Raw genomic sequence first — 13,468 nt, 5'->3', positions numbered from 1 at the left:
AATCACAGCTCAAGATATGCTTTTGATTCAGCGTTCGAGGGACAGGCTTAAACTTAGGTAAGAAAATAAAAAGTGTTTTAAACAAAATCTTTGTCTTTTTTTTTTTTTCCTAAAAAAAAATCCACTTATCTTTTTTATTTTGACAAGAATAACAAAATTTAGGAACACCTCAACATACAGAACTCTCCCCCAAAATGTCATAGATCATCTAGTTAATTTACTAGAGGAAAAATACAGTACATACAAGACTCAAACGTCCCGTAAGTTTATACAAAAGCCAGACAGTAATAAATTGCATTAAAAATATATCAAGCATTACCTGACTGATTCGACGTTGGCATTTGCCCCATTATTAAAAGGCACAACAGACTGAGCAATTAAAGTGTTCAGCATCACATCCATTATTGTCAGTAAACTCACCAGGATTAGCATAAAAAAAATGTATTAAACACATGTTTAATATTCACCACGTAGATTGGCAAGAAATCCTTTTTGGAAGGAGTAAGAAAATCAAGTTGGAAAGGACAAACATTCAAACGTGGCATCCCGAGACGCAAAGGCTCTTTCCAGAAATCTACCTTCAAATCTTCCCAAAATCGTTTTCCCAGCTGCGTTATCACTCCGCAATCATGCAAAAAAAAAAAAAAAAAATCAGATTTAATGATCCACAAAAGCGCATGTTCCGGCAGTGCTGCAATACCGCAGCGGCGTCGCCGGCAGCGCAGAGCTCTTCCGGGCGCGTCTTTGGCTGCAGATGCGCCGAGAGCACCGAGGCTACAGTCCGCCGGCTGATTCACTACACCCGCAGTCTGCAATAGCCAGTGCGAACAGGTGGATTTGCCTTTTTTTTAACCGTATTTGCGGTTTCCGAAGTCAGCCCGGGTAACACATGCAGCAGCCGGCTTCAGCAAACTCGGAGGCAGATCTCTGCTGCGCTTCCTCAAACAGTCTCTCGCTCAGCTTGTGCTCTGTGATGATATCTTCCACCCGAGTTATGTACAGCAAGGACAACAACACTCCCAGGAACTGCGGAACGAGACAGAATTAAATATAATTAAGTGGGATAACGCATACCATAGTGACTGCCGGTCCCTTCTTACCTGGGGCAGCAGTATGCCGAGCAGCACGCCGGCCATGATGCTGTAGTTGTCCAAAAACCAAATAAGCACGGCGTTCGTGCACCCACGGACGTAAATGATGTGCTGAAGGCTCAAGCGCTGCAAGAAAACACAGCGGGCATTACGGCAGGCGGTCGCACTGGCGGATGACGCAGTAACGCGTGACAATTCAAATTTCAGGGAGGGAAACTTGGTCCGACTTCCCATCTCTTTAAACCCATGGAATTTGCCACTGACCTCATCACTAATTCTTCCATCTGTTTTCAAGCTGTTCCACATCTGAACAAGTTATCTTTTTTTTTTTTTTTTTGCAACTACTTTTCTAAAGGAAACGCATCCGGTTGCCATTTTAGGCCACTTGGAAAGCAGAGAAGGCCTCCCTTTAGATTTTATCTCTGCTTCCAAGCCATGGAAAAAAAAACACAAACTGCCGACCAAGTGTTTTGCAACAGACTCTAAAAAAAGGGGGCAGGCGCCAGAGGATTTCGGATCCAGTCCCGCTGCACCGTGACCCACAATACAGAAAGCACTCAAGGCCCCAGAGGGTCCTACGCAGATGAATGGGGTAAAGTTAAGCACATGCTGAAGTGTTCTGGGCCTCAGAGCCAGGCTGGGGCTTCGAGGCGATTAAGCCATAAATCAAGGAATCTAAACGAAGACGGGTCATACGTGAAGATAAGCAGTAATCCCAAAAACCAAGAACTGAGGCCGGCATTGTGCACCAAGTGCCTCAAATGAGAGAGGGGCTTTTTTAGACCAACTCCAACGCCACGAGTGGACAACCGGTGGCAGATCCAATTACCAATTGCCCTTCTTAATCGCTCCGTAATTAGTGCCTTGAGCTGGCCGCCTCTACTCTGGAGTCACCGGGGCTATTCCCAAGAGGGAGAACCAGAGGAGGAGGCCCCATCCCGCTCCTGGAGGGAGGAGAAGGCCGCCAGCACCACCCGGTAAGTCCCGCTCCTCTTCCAGGAATAACCGTTACAGGCTCCAGAACAAAAACACGCATTATTGGGACACAAAATACTTAGAAACAGCTATGTTGGCTTCACCGAAACCAATTTCACTCGGTGGGAAACTTTGGCTTTAAGGACTGAAAGCTTTCCCCAACTCAAGCCGCTGCTTAAAACTACTGAAGCGTCTTTCTTCGTATTAAATTTTTGTAATGTATGAAAGTTATTCCAGATAAAATCAATTTAACTGTCTGGTAGATTTAAGCATGCAGAAGACAATTTTAGAACTGACCAAAAAAAAAAAAATCAGAGAAGCATCACCCTTTGCCACGACAGGGTGGACACTGGTTACGTTACCTCTTTGTCGATGGTTTTGTATCCGCACATAGTGTTGATAATGCCTGTCTGAAAAGAAAACAACAAATATAAACTACAGCAAAAAACAAACAAAAAAAAAAGAGTATTTTTGCTCTTCTTCTGTCCACCCAGCTAATATAAAAGCAACAACAAGGGTTACTTCCCAGTCCAGCACCAGTTTCTTCCAGTACCCACAGGGTCAGAATTAGAGCTCTACGTGATTTTAGAGAAATTGCTATTGCCAGCGTGTCACGACACAAGACATTTGAACCTTTCCATCCAACAAAACCCGCGTGGCAACAGAAACCAAAGCAAGCTACAAGAGAGCCGTACGCCGCAGCTGCTTCGCCAGAACAAACAGCTGGTTTTAATTTCACGGCCTTAATACCTTCACACATCTTATTAAGAAAACCAGGGGTTAACAGGGCCCTCAGGCCATCACGCTGACAAATGTAAGCACAGAAATATCTAAACCCCAAATAACGTCCCATACTATGAGTGCTTACATGAACATTTTATAAATTTTACAGATTTATTATAAAGTATTTTTATGTATCATTATATAGATGAATATAAAATCCATATATTTTAAAAAAGACGAGGTGCTTGCACTCATCACAGACCACTAACATTTTGTGCAGCCATTTCATATTGCGCACGGGTTTCCCAGCATTTTCCAGCTGGACACCGTGGCACAAGAAAACGTGTGCACCAGAGATAAATCCATTAGAAATAGAAGTTTGTAGGCATTTGGGTACTGATCTTTATCTGTTACACTAGAGTAAGTCTTTAATAAACACTTGGACTTGACAATAATCCCTTCAGAGCCCTCCCTGGCTCATCTGAGCACAGGGTTTTTTAAGAGGATGAGGATCCAACCCCCGACATGAGCGGGACTTTTCCATGACTACAAGGCGAATGAGTAATCACAAACCGTATCTGCAGTTTTCCAGGACAGAAACCAGCCTGTATTTGGAAGCACTTGTCAAACATAGAAAGATTTATGCATCTTCTGGTTGGCTTTTTTTTTATTTTCCCCCTCCAAGGCAGCCAGCCACGCAGTCACGGTGTCGGTCTCTCCGCCTGGACTTCGCCGGGCACATCGACGGCATCCCGGTGCCGCCACGCAGCCACGAGCCCTCACGTACTGCAGCACCTTGCTGAACTTTGCTTGTTATTTTAGGGTTTCTCCCTACCTTTTGATTAACTTTCCTGAGCTTAACACTTTTATCTCCCGCTCAGCGCCACTCTGGACCAGCAGATATTATTTTCATATACACGGCTTTCTTGTTCTCAAACACCTAAAGGCTTGAAGCGTAACTGTTTAGCTTGGGTTTCTGAGAATAAATCACAGCTCAGCGCAGATTTAAACAGACCCTTTCTCACAGACAAAAAATGTGTAAGCGTACGGAATAAACACCTTCGTATTACACACATTCCTCGGCAACACCTAGCAGGATTACCCACACAATGGCTGCATTTATTTTCCCTTTTTTTTTTTTTTTTTTTAAACAAACATCCACGCTCAAGGCAGATACTGGAAGGCCAGCACGTAACAGGCACCGGTCGGCTATCCATCACGAGGATCAGTTCGTCACCAAATTCAGAGTTACGTTCAACCCTCAAATGACAAGCAATGAATTAAAAACTGCTAAAATTTACATAAAACGGGGGGTTCGCACGACATCATTAACGCCCGCTCCTACTGCTGCCAGCACCAGTTAACACCAGTTCATCACAGACCAAGAAACTGGTCCGGACTCCGGCTGACAGGGTGTCCTTCCAGGGAGGATTTCAAGGATGGGTTTTTAAGGTATCGATGCCAATACCTTATTTGTGACGCAGCAGGTGTAGGGCACCCCGCAGGCCAGCGGTCCTGGCGCCGCACAGTTGTGGTAGACGTTTTGCGACCAATCTTTATAATCTTCCCCACCACAGCACTTAAACTGGAAAAAAAAACCGACACAAAAGGCAAAGGAAAAAAAAAAAACTTTATATTTTAATGGAAACTTTTCTAGTAAATAGAAAACAAAGTAAGAATAAAGCAATTTTAAGAGCACTGAGCTACCCAGCTGTAATCCACTTTTTTGATTTCTAAATGAGTCAAAAAGCCAAAAGTGTTCCTATAAGGCACAGCAAAAATTCTTACCAAAACATTTTGGGTGTAATTTACTAGAACTGAGATCTGGCAAACAAATACTGTAAGTTTACACTGAGTTCATACAAATATTCACTTTGTATTTTAAACACCAGGAAAAGCAGCAGTTTATTTAATTCCTAAACTGTGTATTCGCTGTACACGCACATAAGTACGGGCAGCGCATGGAAACTTTAAAGCGCTACAACGTCTAATGACAATATTTTCTCCGGATGGCTGGCTTTTGACAGACTTGCCATGCTAACTCTGTTTTTCAAAGCAGGCTGCCATCTCCATAACGATGTCATAGAACATATCATTTCCTAAATGAACTCTTTTTTTTTTTTAATCATTATTTGGCATGGTCATTGACATGACATGGGACCTGACATCACTTTTCTGAACATTTTCTGCTTCTTCTATGGTCTCTACACTGTATGGCAGAACTCTCCAATAATCCAATAAACACTTCAACACAGCAGCCTTAAAAAAAAAAATAAATAAATAAAAATGTGGCCGTGAGTCAACTACATGTGCCATTAAGTAATGCTCAGCCAGGCTCACCACAATTTCTGAGTTTTAATTATAGGTATGTATGCTTCCTTCGAATAACCCCCTCGTCAAAGAGTTTGCTACGTGCCCTCGAGTGAAAATACAACGGCCCGGGTTCAAACAACCTAATTGCCACCAAATTTCTCGCGTCATTGAGATGCTTATCCCAAAGCTGTCGCTGAGGACCTGCGCATCTCGGCATGGAATTAGTCTCAGGGGGTGGGGGGGAAAAACACAAAAAAAAAAAACCAAAACAAACCTGCTTTTGAACAGAATCCATGATGTTCTTGAAGTCTAAATCGTCGTAGTAATTCTCAATTCCTCTTCGTATATTATCGTTCAAAAATTTGATTGTCTAGAAGGCAGAAGTTAAACAAGATTCGCAGGTTACATGTGCCAAAACAAAAAAGCAGGTTAACGTGACAAGTGTGACTGATGAGCACAAAAGGAAAGGCTTTTTTTTTTTTTTAAAGAAAAAACAAATACCAGTTAAAAATACATCCTAGCAGGGTTCTGAAATGACTGAGCATTTGTTCTCTTTTAAGGGAGCAGCCCAACTGCTGGTTCTGTGCTGAGAAGTGCTAACAGTGCGACACTGATTTACTATTTTGCCAGATAAAGAGCTTTATTCCACCGTAAGTAGAAAAAAAATAAAAAGTGTAGCTGTATGTTTCACAGTGGTTGCTTTGAGAAATCTGGCATTGGACCGGTGGCAGATGTAAAACGGCATCTCCTCAGCTTGGCATATTAGAAATTAAATCAGCAAAATGTTTGTAAAGATCAGGAAAAAAAAGGAGAGGGGAGAAAAAAAAAAAAGGGGAAAAAAAAGGAAAAAAAAAGGAAAAAGAAAGAAAAAAAAGTAGTATTTTGTTTTCAACATCTATCACAATCTCAGCACAGCAAAAACTGAGACTGATCACAACCAGAACGTAACAACTTCCCTGCTGCTAAAATGATAATCCTAACCCCCACTTCTCCCCTAACCTCATGGAACAAACCAACCCCCCGTCCCCGAGCATCGCTGGCCTGCTCAGCCAGCCTACAAATCTGCTGGGAAAATGCTTGCTGCACAAAAACCCAACAAGATGTGTGCTTTGTCCCAAAGTCAATAGCAATTCTTCCTCGCCCACTCAGCAAAATACCATCTTTGGCATTTCTTTGATTTTCTGTCAAGCAAATTCTCTGCATCCCGTGACACCCGGACTCCTACACCGGGCAGGCTGATCTGCTCCCTTCTTTCCTAAAGGGTTTTTTTTTTTTTCAAATAACCTATGTAACATAGTATGTATGACTTCTTTTTTGTGGAAATGAGATCAGTAGGATTAGGGTGGGGAGGGAAGAGGTCTTAATATTCAAGCATCTCCTTTTAATGCTCCTGCTTTGGCAGATTTGGGGGAAAAAAAAATAAAAAAAAATTAAAGCATAGAAATCTAATACTTGCCGTGGTGAACATATTTATGTTTTAAAACATTTCTAACACACACACAAAAAAAAGATATCCTGCTGCTTTCCATTTAGAAAAATTAAGGTTTTTATAGAATTACAGCATCCTTGCATATGATGAGGTCTCCCACAGAAATTAGTTATGTCACTTATGGGTGCGGGCAGGGAACAGCTGTCCCTTATACACTGTAAAACATTTTGGCCACTAAAAAAAATAAGAAAGTCTCCAAATCCAGCTGGGAACTTCCCAAATCAGCAATCTGAGACCCAGAAGGCAAATGAGAAGAAAGTGCTTTGTAATACAGGAAGAGCTAGAAACTCGTTTTGCCCGTATTGTGCATTCTTAATTACTGGATTTTGTCCAAATTCTTTAATCTGGAATTCATCTCCAAACAGTTGACCAATCCCATCCATTCCCGAACCTGAAAAGCTCGGAAAAGTCTGGACCTGCCTTCAGACCTCCATCAATTAGCACTGAGGGGACAATTTTTATTTCCTCAGCGTCACGGCTGTGCCACGAGCAACGTTCACGGTGGTGACCCCAACTGAAAGGCAAGCGGCTCACCTGGTTCCTGAAGATCAGAGCCACCACTCCGCCCGTCAGCTCGATCAGCAAGCAGAGGCCAAGAATGTACATGAACTGTGGAAAAACAATTGCCATTCAGTCCCTGAACAGGACAAACCCCCATCGCTCCTTTCAATCAGCACCCTTAAGTCTGTAACATTTAATTGCTTACACATTTGGCCTTCTGCATACGTGATGTCATTTTAAAAAAAATATATAAAATTATGGTTTTGTTCATATAAAACTGTTCATGATATAAGAAAGCCTTTTTTCCCCCTCACGTGAGTCATTCTGCGTTTTGCCCAGTTGGCAAACACGTTATTTTTCGGCTTCGAATGGGCTAAAAACCAAGAGACGCATTTATCACGCCAAGATATTTCTCTCCACGACAGCATCCCGGAGCAGCGCATCAACAGACTGCTGCAAACCACACCGAACACGATATTCTGATGCTTCCTACAAAAACAGTGCTTACCCGTTAGCTTCCATTTTCGGATAAAGCAGTGCCTTAAGGTAATCCAAACCACTCTCTACTGAATTGCCGGCGTTAAATCAAAGCCAAATCCTGGCTGGGTACCTCTTAGCGTGTTGGTCAGGAGAGGGAACCAAGCTGCACCGTGTTACGGAGCTGGCTGAGCGCCGGGGCCGCACGACGGGCACTAACGGGACTTCCGTGGTTAAGAAAAATTACATCTGCTAGCTCTCTTATTTATTTATTCATGTCGTGCGCTATGCTCACAAACGCGCTCGTGACTGCTTTATCAAAGCACACGCAAAATATGAATAACACGAAGAAATCCACAGCAACACCACGACATAATGGCGACGCACTGGTACTGGAGATGTTTTTCCCACCCAAAGGATTCTTCAGGTATAAAAGGTGGCTGTTACGTGAATTTATTTCTGCTTCTCAGTGGCAAACTCCACCAGTGATCCAGTTTTAGGATCTCTCACCTGAAAATAAATCTCTAACCCCTCCGTCCCAAAAGCTGGTTTAATTTCCGTGCTCTCAATACCCAGTATGACTGCCATGAATTCACTGGACAGGTATCTCAGCGCTATAAAGGAATTTCCCTAAAACTGATGCTTTCAGAGGCAGTGGAGAGAAAAATCACGTCCCTTCTGTTTCTCCCTCAGGGCCCCTCCCTCAAAGCCCTGTGGCGCTACACAGCTAATATCCTAACGCACATTTCCCCACATCCCCACCGTGTTCCAGGCTTGGGGGTTGGAAATGAGAAGCGTTGGGAGAACCACCAGAGACCAAAGCTCGGCTCTGTGCTCAACGTCCCATCAAGGGCGTTTTCGGCTTCTGGAAACTTCCCTCCCCTAATTCCTCTTCCCCAAGCAGTTTCAGATTTAACTAAAAGCAAAAAAGCAACTTTATTAATTTTTTTTTTCAATGCAGACATAGTTATGGGTTTGGATTCAGGTGGCATGGAAAAGCAAAAGCAACAAGCCTTAAAAATTAAAAAAAAAAACCCAACACTTACTGCTTGAAGAAGGCATAAGTTATCTCTCAAAGAAGCCAGCACACCCACAAAAGACACCAGGAACATTATAATGCCCAGAAGTATTAAAATAATTGCTGGGGCTAGAAAGGCACTTTCTAGAGTTTTGTACTTCTGTCTTTCAACTTCTGCGTAAATCCCAACGGCGAGGACAAGGGCTCCGATAATCTGAAAGAGAAAAAGAAAAGAGCACAGATGTTACTCCTTCTCCCAGCAAACACAGAGCTGGGAAGTTTTGTGAGTACACAGGAACCTGCGACTACTCACTTCAGAACTAATTATAAACAATGAAACACTCAAAGCAGAAGTTTAGATTAAAAAAAAAAAAAACCCAACCCAAAAAAAACCCTCAAAGACTAACGCAGCAAAAAGCTGAGTTGGGAAAACAACTGAGATTTGTTAATTTCAAAAATATATTTAATAATGTTTTAACATTAGGGAAGTTAAACAAATTGAAACACACATCACTGGTTGAAATGTAATTTATCACTCATCTGAGATCGCATATTTTACATTCACTAGCAAATGCCACGGCATTAACGTTCCTCCTTTGCGTGTCTGCCTGTCCTTCCCTCCGCGTGTCTACGTACACACATGCGCGTGAAGATGCATACGCCTCTAACGTAACACAATTTCTAATCAACTAATTAATTACATGTCCCTCCCTATCGCTCCCACTGTACTTAGGTTGAGTGTACAGCCACACGTACCCTACACCTCCACTTCTCCTGCCGTGAGGGGAAATGCACCCAATTCAAAAAAAAAAAAAAAAAAAAAAAAAAAAAAACAAACCAAAAAAAACCCGCAAGTTTGAAATTACACCCCTTTCTCGATCAACTACCAGATAAAGCTGAAGCATGAAGCAAGAAATGATGCCTTTCATTTAACAAGGTAAAGATATTTCAATCAAAATAATCACCCTTAAGTCAAAATTATTTGGCACTAAACCTACGGCAGGCTGCAAGTCGCTTTGAGTTATGCTGAATTTGGGGGTGGGGGGGGGGAAAAAAGCCCACAACACTTAATCATGAAAATTGCAATGGAAGAACAACCAGGCACACCCTCAGGGAAGAGCCCAGACTCAAATCCATCACTGTGGCAATTTGAGAAACAGCACCCCCCTCTTCCGCCCCGACGGCTCTGCAGGAACCCCAAGCGACCCCCGCTCCGAGAAATCCAGAAATTGGGCTGCCAGGTTACAGATGACAGCAGAGAAAACACGGTGGGCAGAGAACCGGTATCCAAATTTAACACTTACATCCTTCTACGGTAAAACTGCAATTAGGTTTTTTAATTACTAAATAGTCCATTTGTAGCGTTAGCTTTGTTCTTTAAAAAATTCAATGGTTTTGGTAATAAACTATAAATTTATTTTCAAGCAGGTGACAACATAAACAAATCAGTTTGGTATTTTTAAAACAGGAATTTTTTAAAACAGGTATTTTTAAAATGAGGAAAGAGTCTCAGAACCGCACAAAACAATTACAGATTGTAAAATCGGTGACTGCACACATATAACTATTTCTGAAGTTCTGTGATTGTTATTTAAAAAAATAAAATCTTAAATTCCCAAAACCTAAAAACTTTATACCTTTGTGTCCAGACTGCACTCACCCTGCTCAGAAAGCAGTGGATAACACAAATAAAAGCAAATTCTTCTACAAACACTAAAGCACCATTAAGAAGCTTAGTACAGTCCTTGTTTATATATTAAAAAAAAAAAAAAAAAAAGACATAAACCACAAGTATTAAAACTCGTTGGGAATTATCTGAATTTCAGAAGCACGCTGTTTCAAGACTAGGATTTTTTACCAAAATGCCTTTTTCTTAGCCACAGTTTTTTCATCAAAACATTAAAAAGATTTTTTTGTTTGTTTTAAAGATTCCAAGGTGCCTGTGAGTAGAAGCATTGAAAAATATCACTGGGGGAAAATAACCCCACCTAACCCCAGAATGAAACCCCTCGTTCTTTACAAGCAGGATTTATGCTTTTATGACCTTCCTTTTTTTTTTTTTTTTTAAGCCTTTCACCTTCAGCATGGCTCCCAGCTTGGAAACTGGCACCGCGTCCGCGGGGAAAAAAACAACCGGCCTCCACTCGCGTTGGACGAGTATCCCCGGATTTCGTCGGGGCTTTTGCACGCACGGAAATTGCTTTCCCAAGGGAAATGAAATGCATTTATTTCTGGAATAGTGGTTTTAACCCTGTGTTTACAAAACTTGGTATTAAATAAAGCGCCCGCTCAAGAGCGCCTTCTGTTTAAAATATTAGATTTTTTAATTTTTTTTTTTTTTTTCAGCCAGGTGAGAAAAATGACTTGTCTTCCACAGACACTGGGAGAAACGTCCCGGAAGGGCCCTTCTCTTGCTCGCAGATTAATTATTACATCCTGCCGGCAACAGCCCTCGGTGCCAGAGGATAAACGTGGGGTAGCCAACGCACGCGGCCCTTCACAAAGGAAAACAGGGCAAAAGTTTCTTTTTTTCTGAAAATTGCACCTGTGGAATAGCTGCTGTGGAAGGAAACTTCGGAAGCCTGAACGCAAGGGTTTTCCTTGGTTGGTTTGCTTGCTAAGACGGACAAAAGAGATCCGGCATCCCAAAAAGTCCAAATTACACCCAAATGCTTCACGTTCTGTTTAAACTGGATAGAGGGAGAAAGAGACCCCACCCAAACACATCGGTACAGCCCGGAGCGCATCGCCTCAGCATCCCGGAAAAAGCATCTCGAAAAGCCGCAGTCCTTCCAGCGAGCCCTCGTGGCCCCTTCCAGCCGCCTTTGGGAAGCCAGCGGCCACAGGGCTGGGGGGCTTTGCGGCTTTGGGGAGACAGCGCAAGGGGGTTTGACACCCGCGCCTTGAAGTTTTAGAGCTGCATGGAAGGCCCCCCCCGCCAGGGCTCCGAAAGGGAATTATCCCGTATAGTGATTTCGCAGGGAAAAGGGTTTGATTTGCCCAGCTATCTTAGGGGAAAAAAAAATAAAGAAAGAAAAAAACAAAACAAAATAAAACAAAAACCAAAGAAAAACAAAAAAAATCAAAGAAAAAAGAAACAAAGAAAAATAAAATAAAAAAGAAGGAAAGAAAAGCAGTATTTTAATAGACGCACAAATGATTTTTGTCAGCCAAACCTCAAGTCCCCATCCGCCAGAACCGGTCTGCCAGTCCCTGGGGAAGGACCGGGAGCTACACCCAGCGACACGGGCGTGACAGCCCCCCCACGCACCCTTGGGTGGGGGGGCACCCCCCGCGCACCCCCCGCGCCCCGCTCACCCAGAAGGCGGTGGAGTAGGTGACGAGGGTGAGCTTGAGGCAGAGGTAGGAGAGCCGCCCGCAGTACCGCACTTGCTCCGGGTCCCCCGCCGCCATCCTCCCGCACCTGCCCGCCGCCCTCCTCCTCCTCCTCCTCCTCCTCCCCTTCCCCTCCCCTTCCCGGCGGCCCGGGGACGCCGCCGCCGCCGCTTCCGGGAGCGGGGACACTGACGCGAGTGGGTGCCCGCGAGCGGCGCGGCCGACACAAAGACCACGGAGCGGGGAACGCCGGAGATTTCCACTCGCTTGCGACACGCTCCCGGCTGTGCTTTTTCCTTTTTCTTTCCCCTCTTTTTTTTTTTCTTTTTTTCCTTGCCTTTTTTCTTTATTTCCCACTTTTTTTTTTCCTTTTATTTTTCTCTTTTTTTTTATTTTTTTTTTTCCTCCTTTTTTTTTTTCTCTTCCTCCTTCAGGACTAACCCCACAGCTGGAGATATCATTAAAAAAAAAAAATATATATATATATTACCTTTCGTTGTAACAGCCAGGCAGTTGCACAAAGAAGGTCCCATCCTGCAAAGAGTCACGGAAGGGTTTGGCCAGATCAGGTTGCTCAGAGCCCCGTCCAACCTGGCTTTTCCAGGAATTGGGCATCGTGCTGCACCATTCTCAGTGTAAAAAAATTTCTTCCTTATATCCAGTCTGAATCTACTTCCTATTTTAAAACCATCACCCCTGGTCCTATCGTAACGGGCCCTGCTAAAAACTTTCTCCCTGTCATCACACAGCAGCTCACGGGCATGTTGCCCTGGCCACGTTTTCTGCCTACGCCGACGTTTACCCACGTCCCGCTACCCTGACAGCGAGTCGGTGTTGGGCCTTACACAGCAATCATGAACCGCAAGTGCCATCCGTGCCTGCGAAATGAAACAATCCCTCTTCAAGCTGGCACTCCCCCACAAAAGGACTATTTTCCTCGAGGAGGAAAAAAAAAAAAAAAAGTCTCATTCGAAGTGGCAGATAACTATCACAGAGCTGGTTGTTACATCCTAGCCCAGCGCAGACAAACGGCGTTGAAAATCAGCACCTGGCATCAGGGAAGATGAAGCGCGGCAGCGTTTATTCTTAAGTTATCCAGAACATTGACTGGAAAAACTCCGAGCTGTGTACGTAAAATTGTGAGAGTGGTTGGTCGCACATCATTTTGTTAGGTACGTACAATGTACCAGCGATTGCTACCAAAACCTCTTTTATAGAGCCTAAAAACATTCATGGATTTTTATAAGTCTGTTATTAAAAAATGCCGTTGCTTTTGCACGCAGTGCTAAACTCTGCTTCTGGGAAACAAATAATCCAGCCCAGGTCCCTGGGCGACAGAACGGCTCATGGCCTCTCAGGTTTCTGACGGTAATACAGTGTCCTAGAGCACCCGTCTTCTAAAATACCAACAACTTCCATTTTCAGACAGATTTGCAAATATCCCTGACGCTTACCACCGACGTGCAGGTTGGAAATCGCATCGCGTATCACGTAAGCACTGCGAATTAGAGCCTACCACGCGTTCTTCGTGGCTCACGGGCATCG

The 13,468-nt window shown here is 43.6% G+C and overlaps 1 protein-coding gene across 1 annotated transcript; it reads right to left on the bottom strand.

Annotated features, from left to right (window-relative positions):
* Positions 1-249: 249 nt before the first annotated feature.
* On the bottom strand, positions 250-12,001 carry TSPAN15 (tetraspanin 15). Its single transcript, XM_086752294.1, has 8 exons — positions 11,906-12,001; positions 8,616-8,801; positions 7,126-7,200; positions 5,377-5,472; positions 4,258-4,374; positions 2,429-2,476; positions 1,101-1,217; positions 250-1,026 (listed from the first exon to the last, which is right to left on the bottom strand). The coding sequence occupies exons 1-8, from the start codon at positions 11,999-12,001 to the stop codon at positions 874-876; spliced, it is 888 nt and encodes a 295-aa protein (XP_086608420.1). The 3' UTR covers positions 250-873.
* Between the last annotated feature and the right edge of the window lie 1,467 nt (positions 12,002-13,468).

Source organism: Chlamydotis macqueenii, chromosome 7 (genome assembly GCF_036417535.1).
Source record: "Chlamydotis macqueenii isolate bChlMac1 chromosome 7, bChlMac1.mat, whole genome shotgun sequence".
NCBI classification, from domain to species: Eukaryota; Metazoa; Chordata; class Aves; order Otidiformes; family Otididae; genus Chlamydotis; species Chlamydotis macqueenii.
The sequence above is the reverse complement of the archived record's forward strand: the minus strand, read 5'-3'. Positions and strand labels throughout refer to the sequence as shown.

Bases quoted from the DNA above. Each gene is read 5' to 3' on its own strand.
- TSPAN15 (XM_086752294.1), bottom strand. From the start codon at position 12,001: ATGGCGGCGGGGGACCCGGAGCAAGTGCGGTACTGCGGGCGGCTCTCC. The intron at 8,802-11,905 runs GTGAGCGGGGCG...TTTCTCTTTCAG, and splicing joins CCTACTCCACCGCCTTCTGG to ATTATCGGAGCCCTTGTCCT. The intron at 7,201-8,615 runs GTAAGTGTTGGG...GTTTTTCCACAG, and splicing joins ACTTATGCCTTCTTCAAGCA to TTCATGTACATTCTTGGCCT.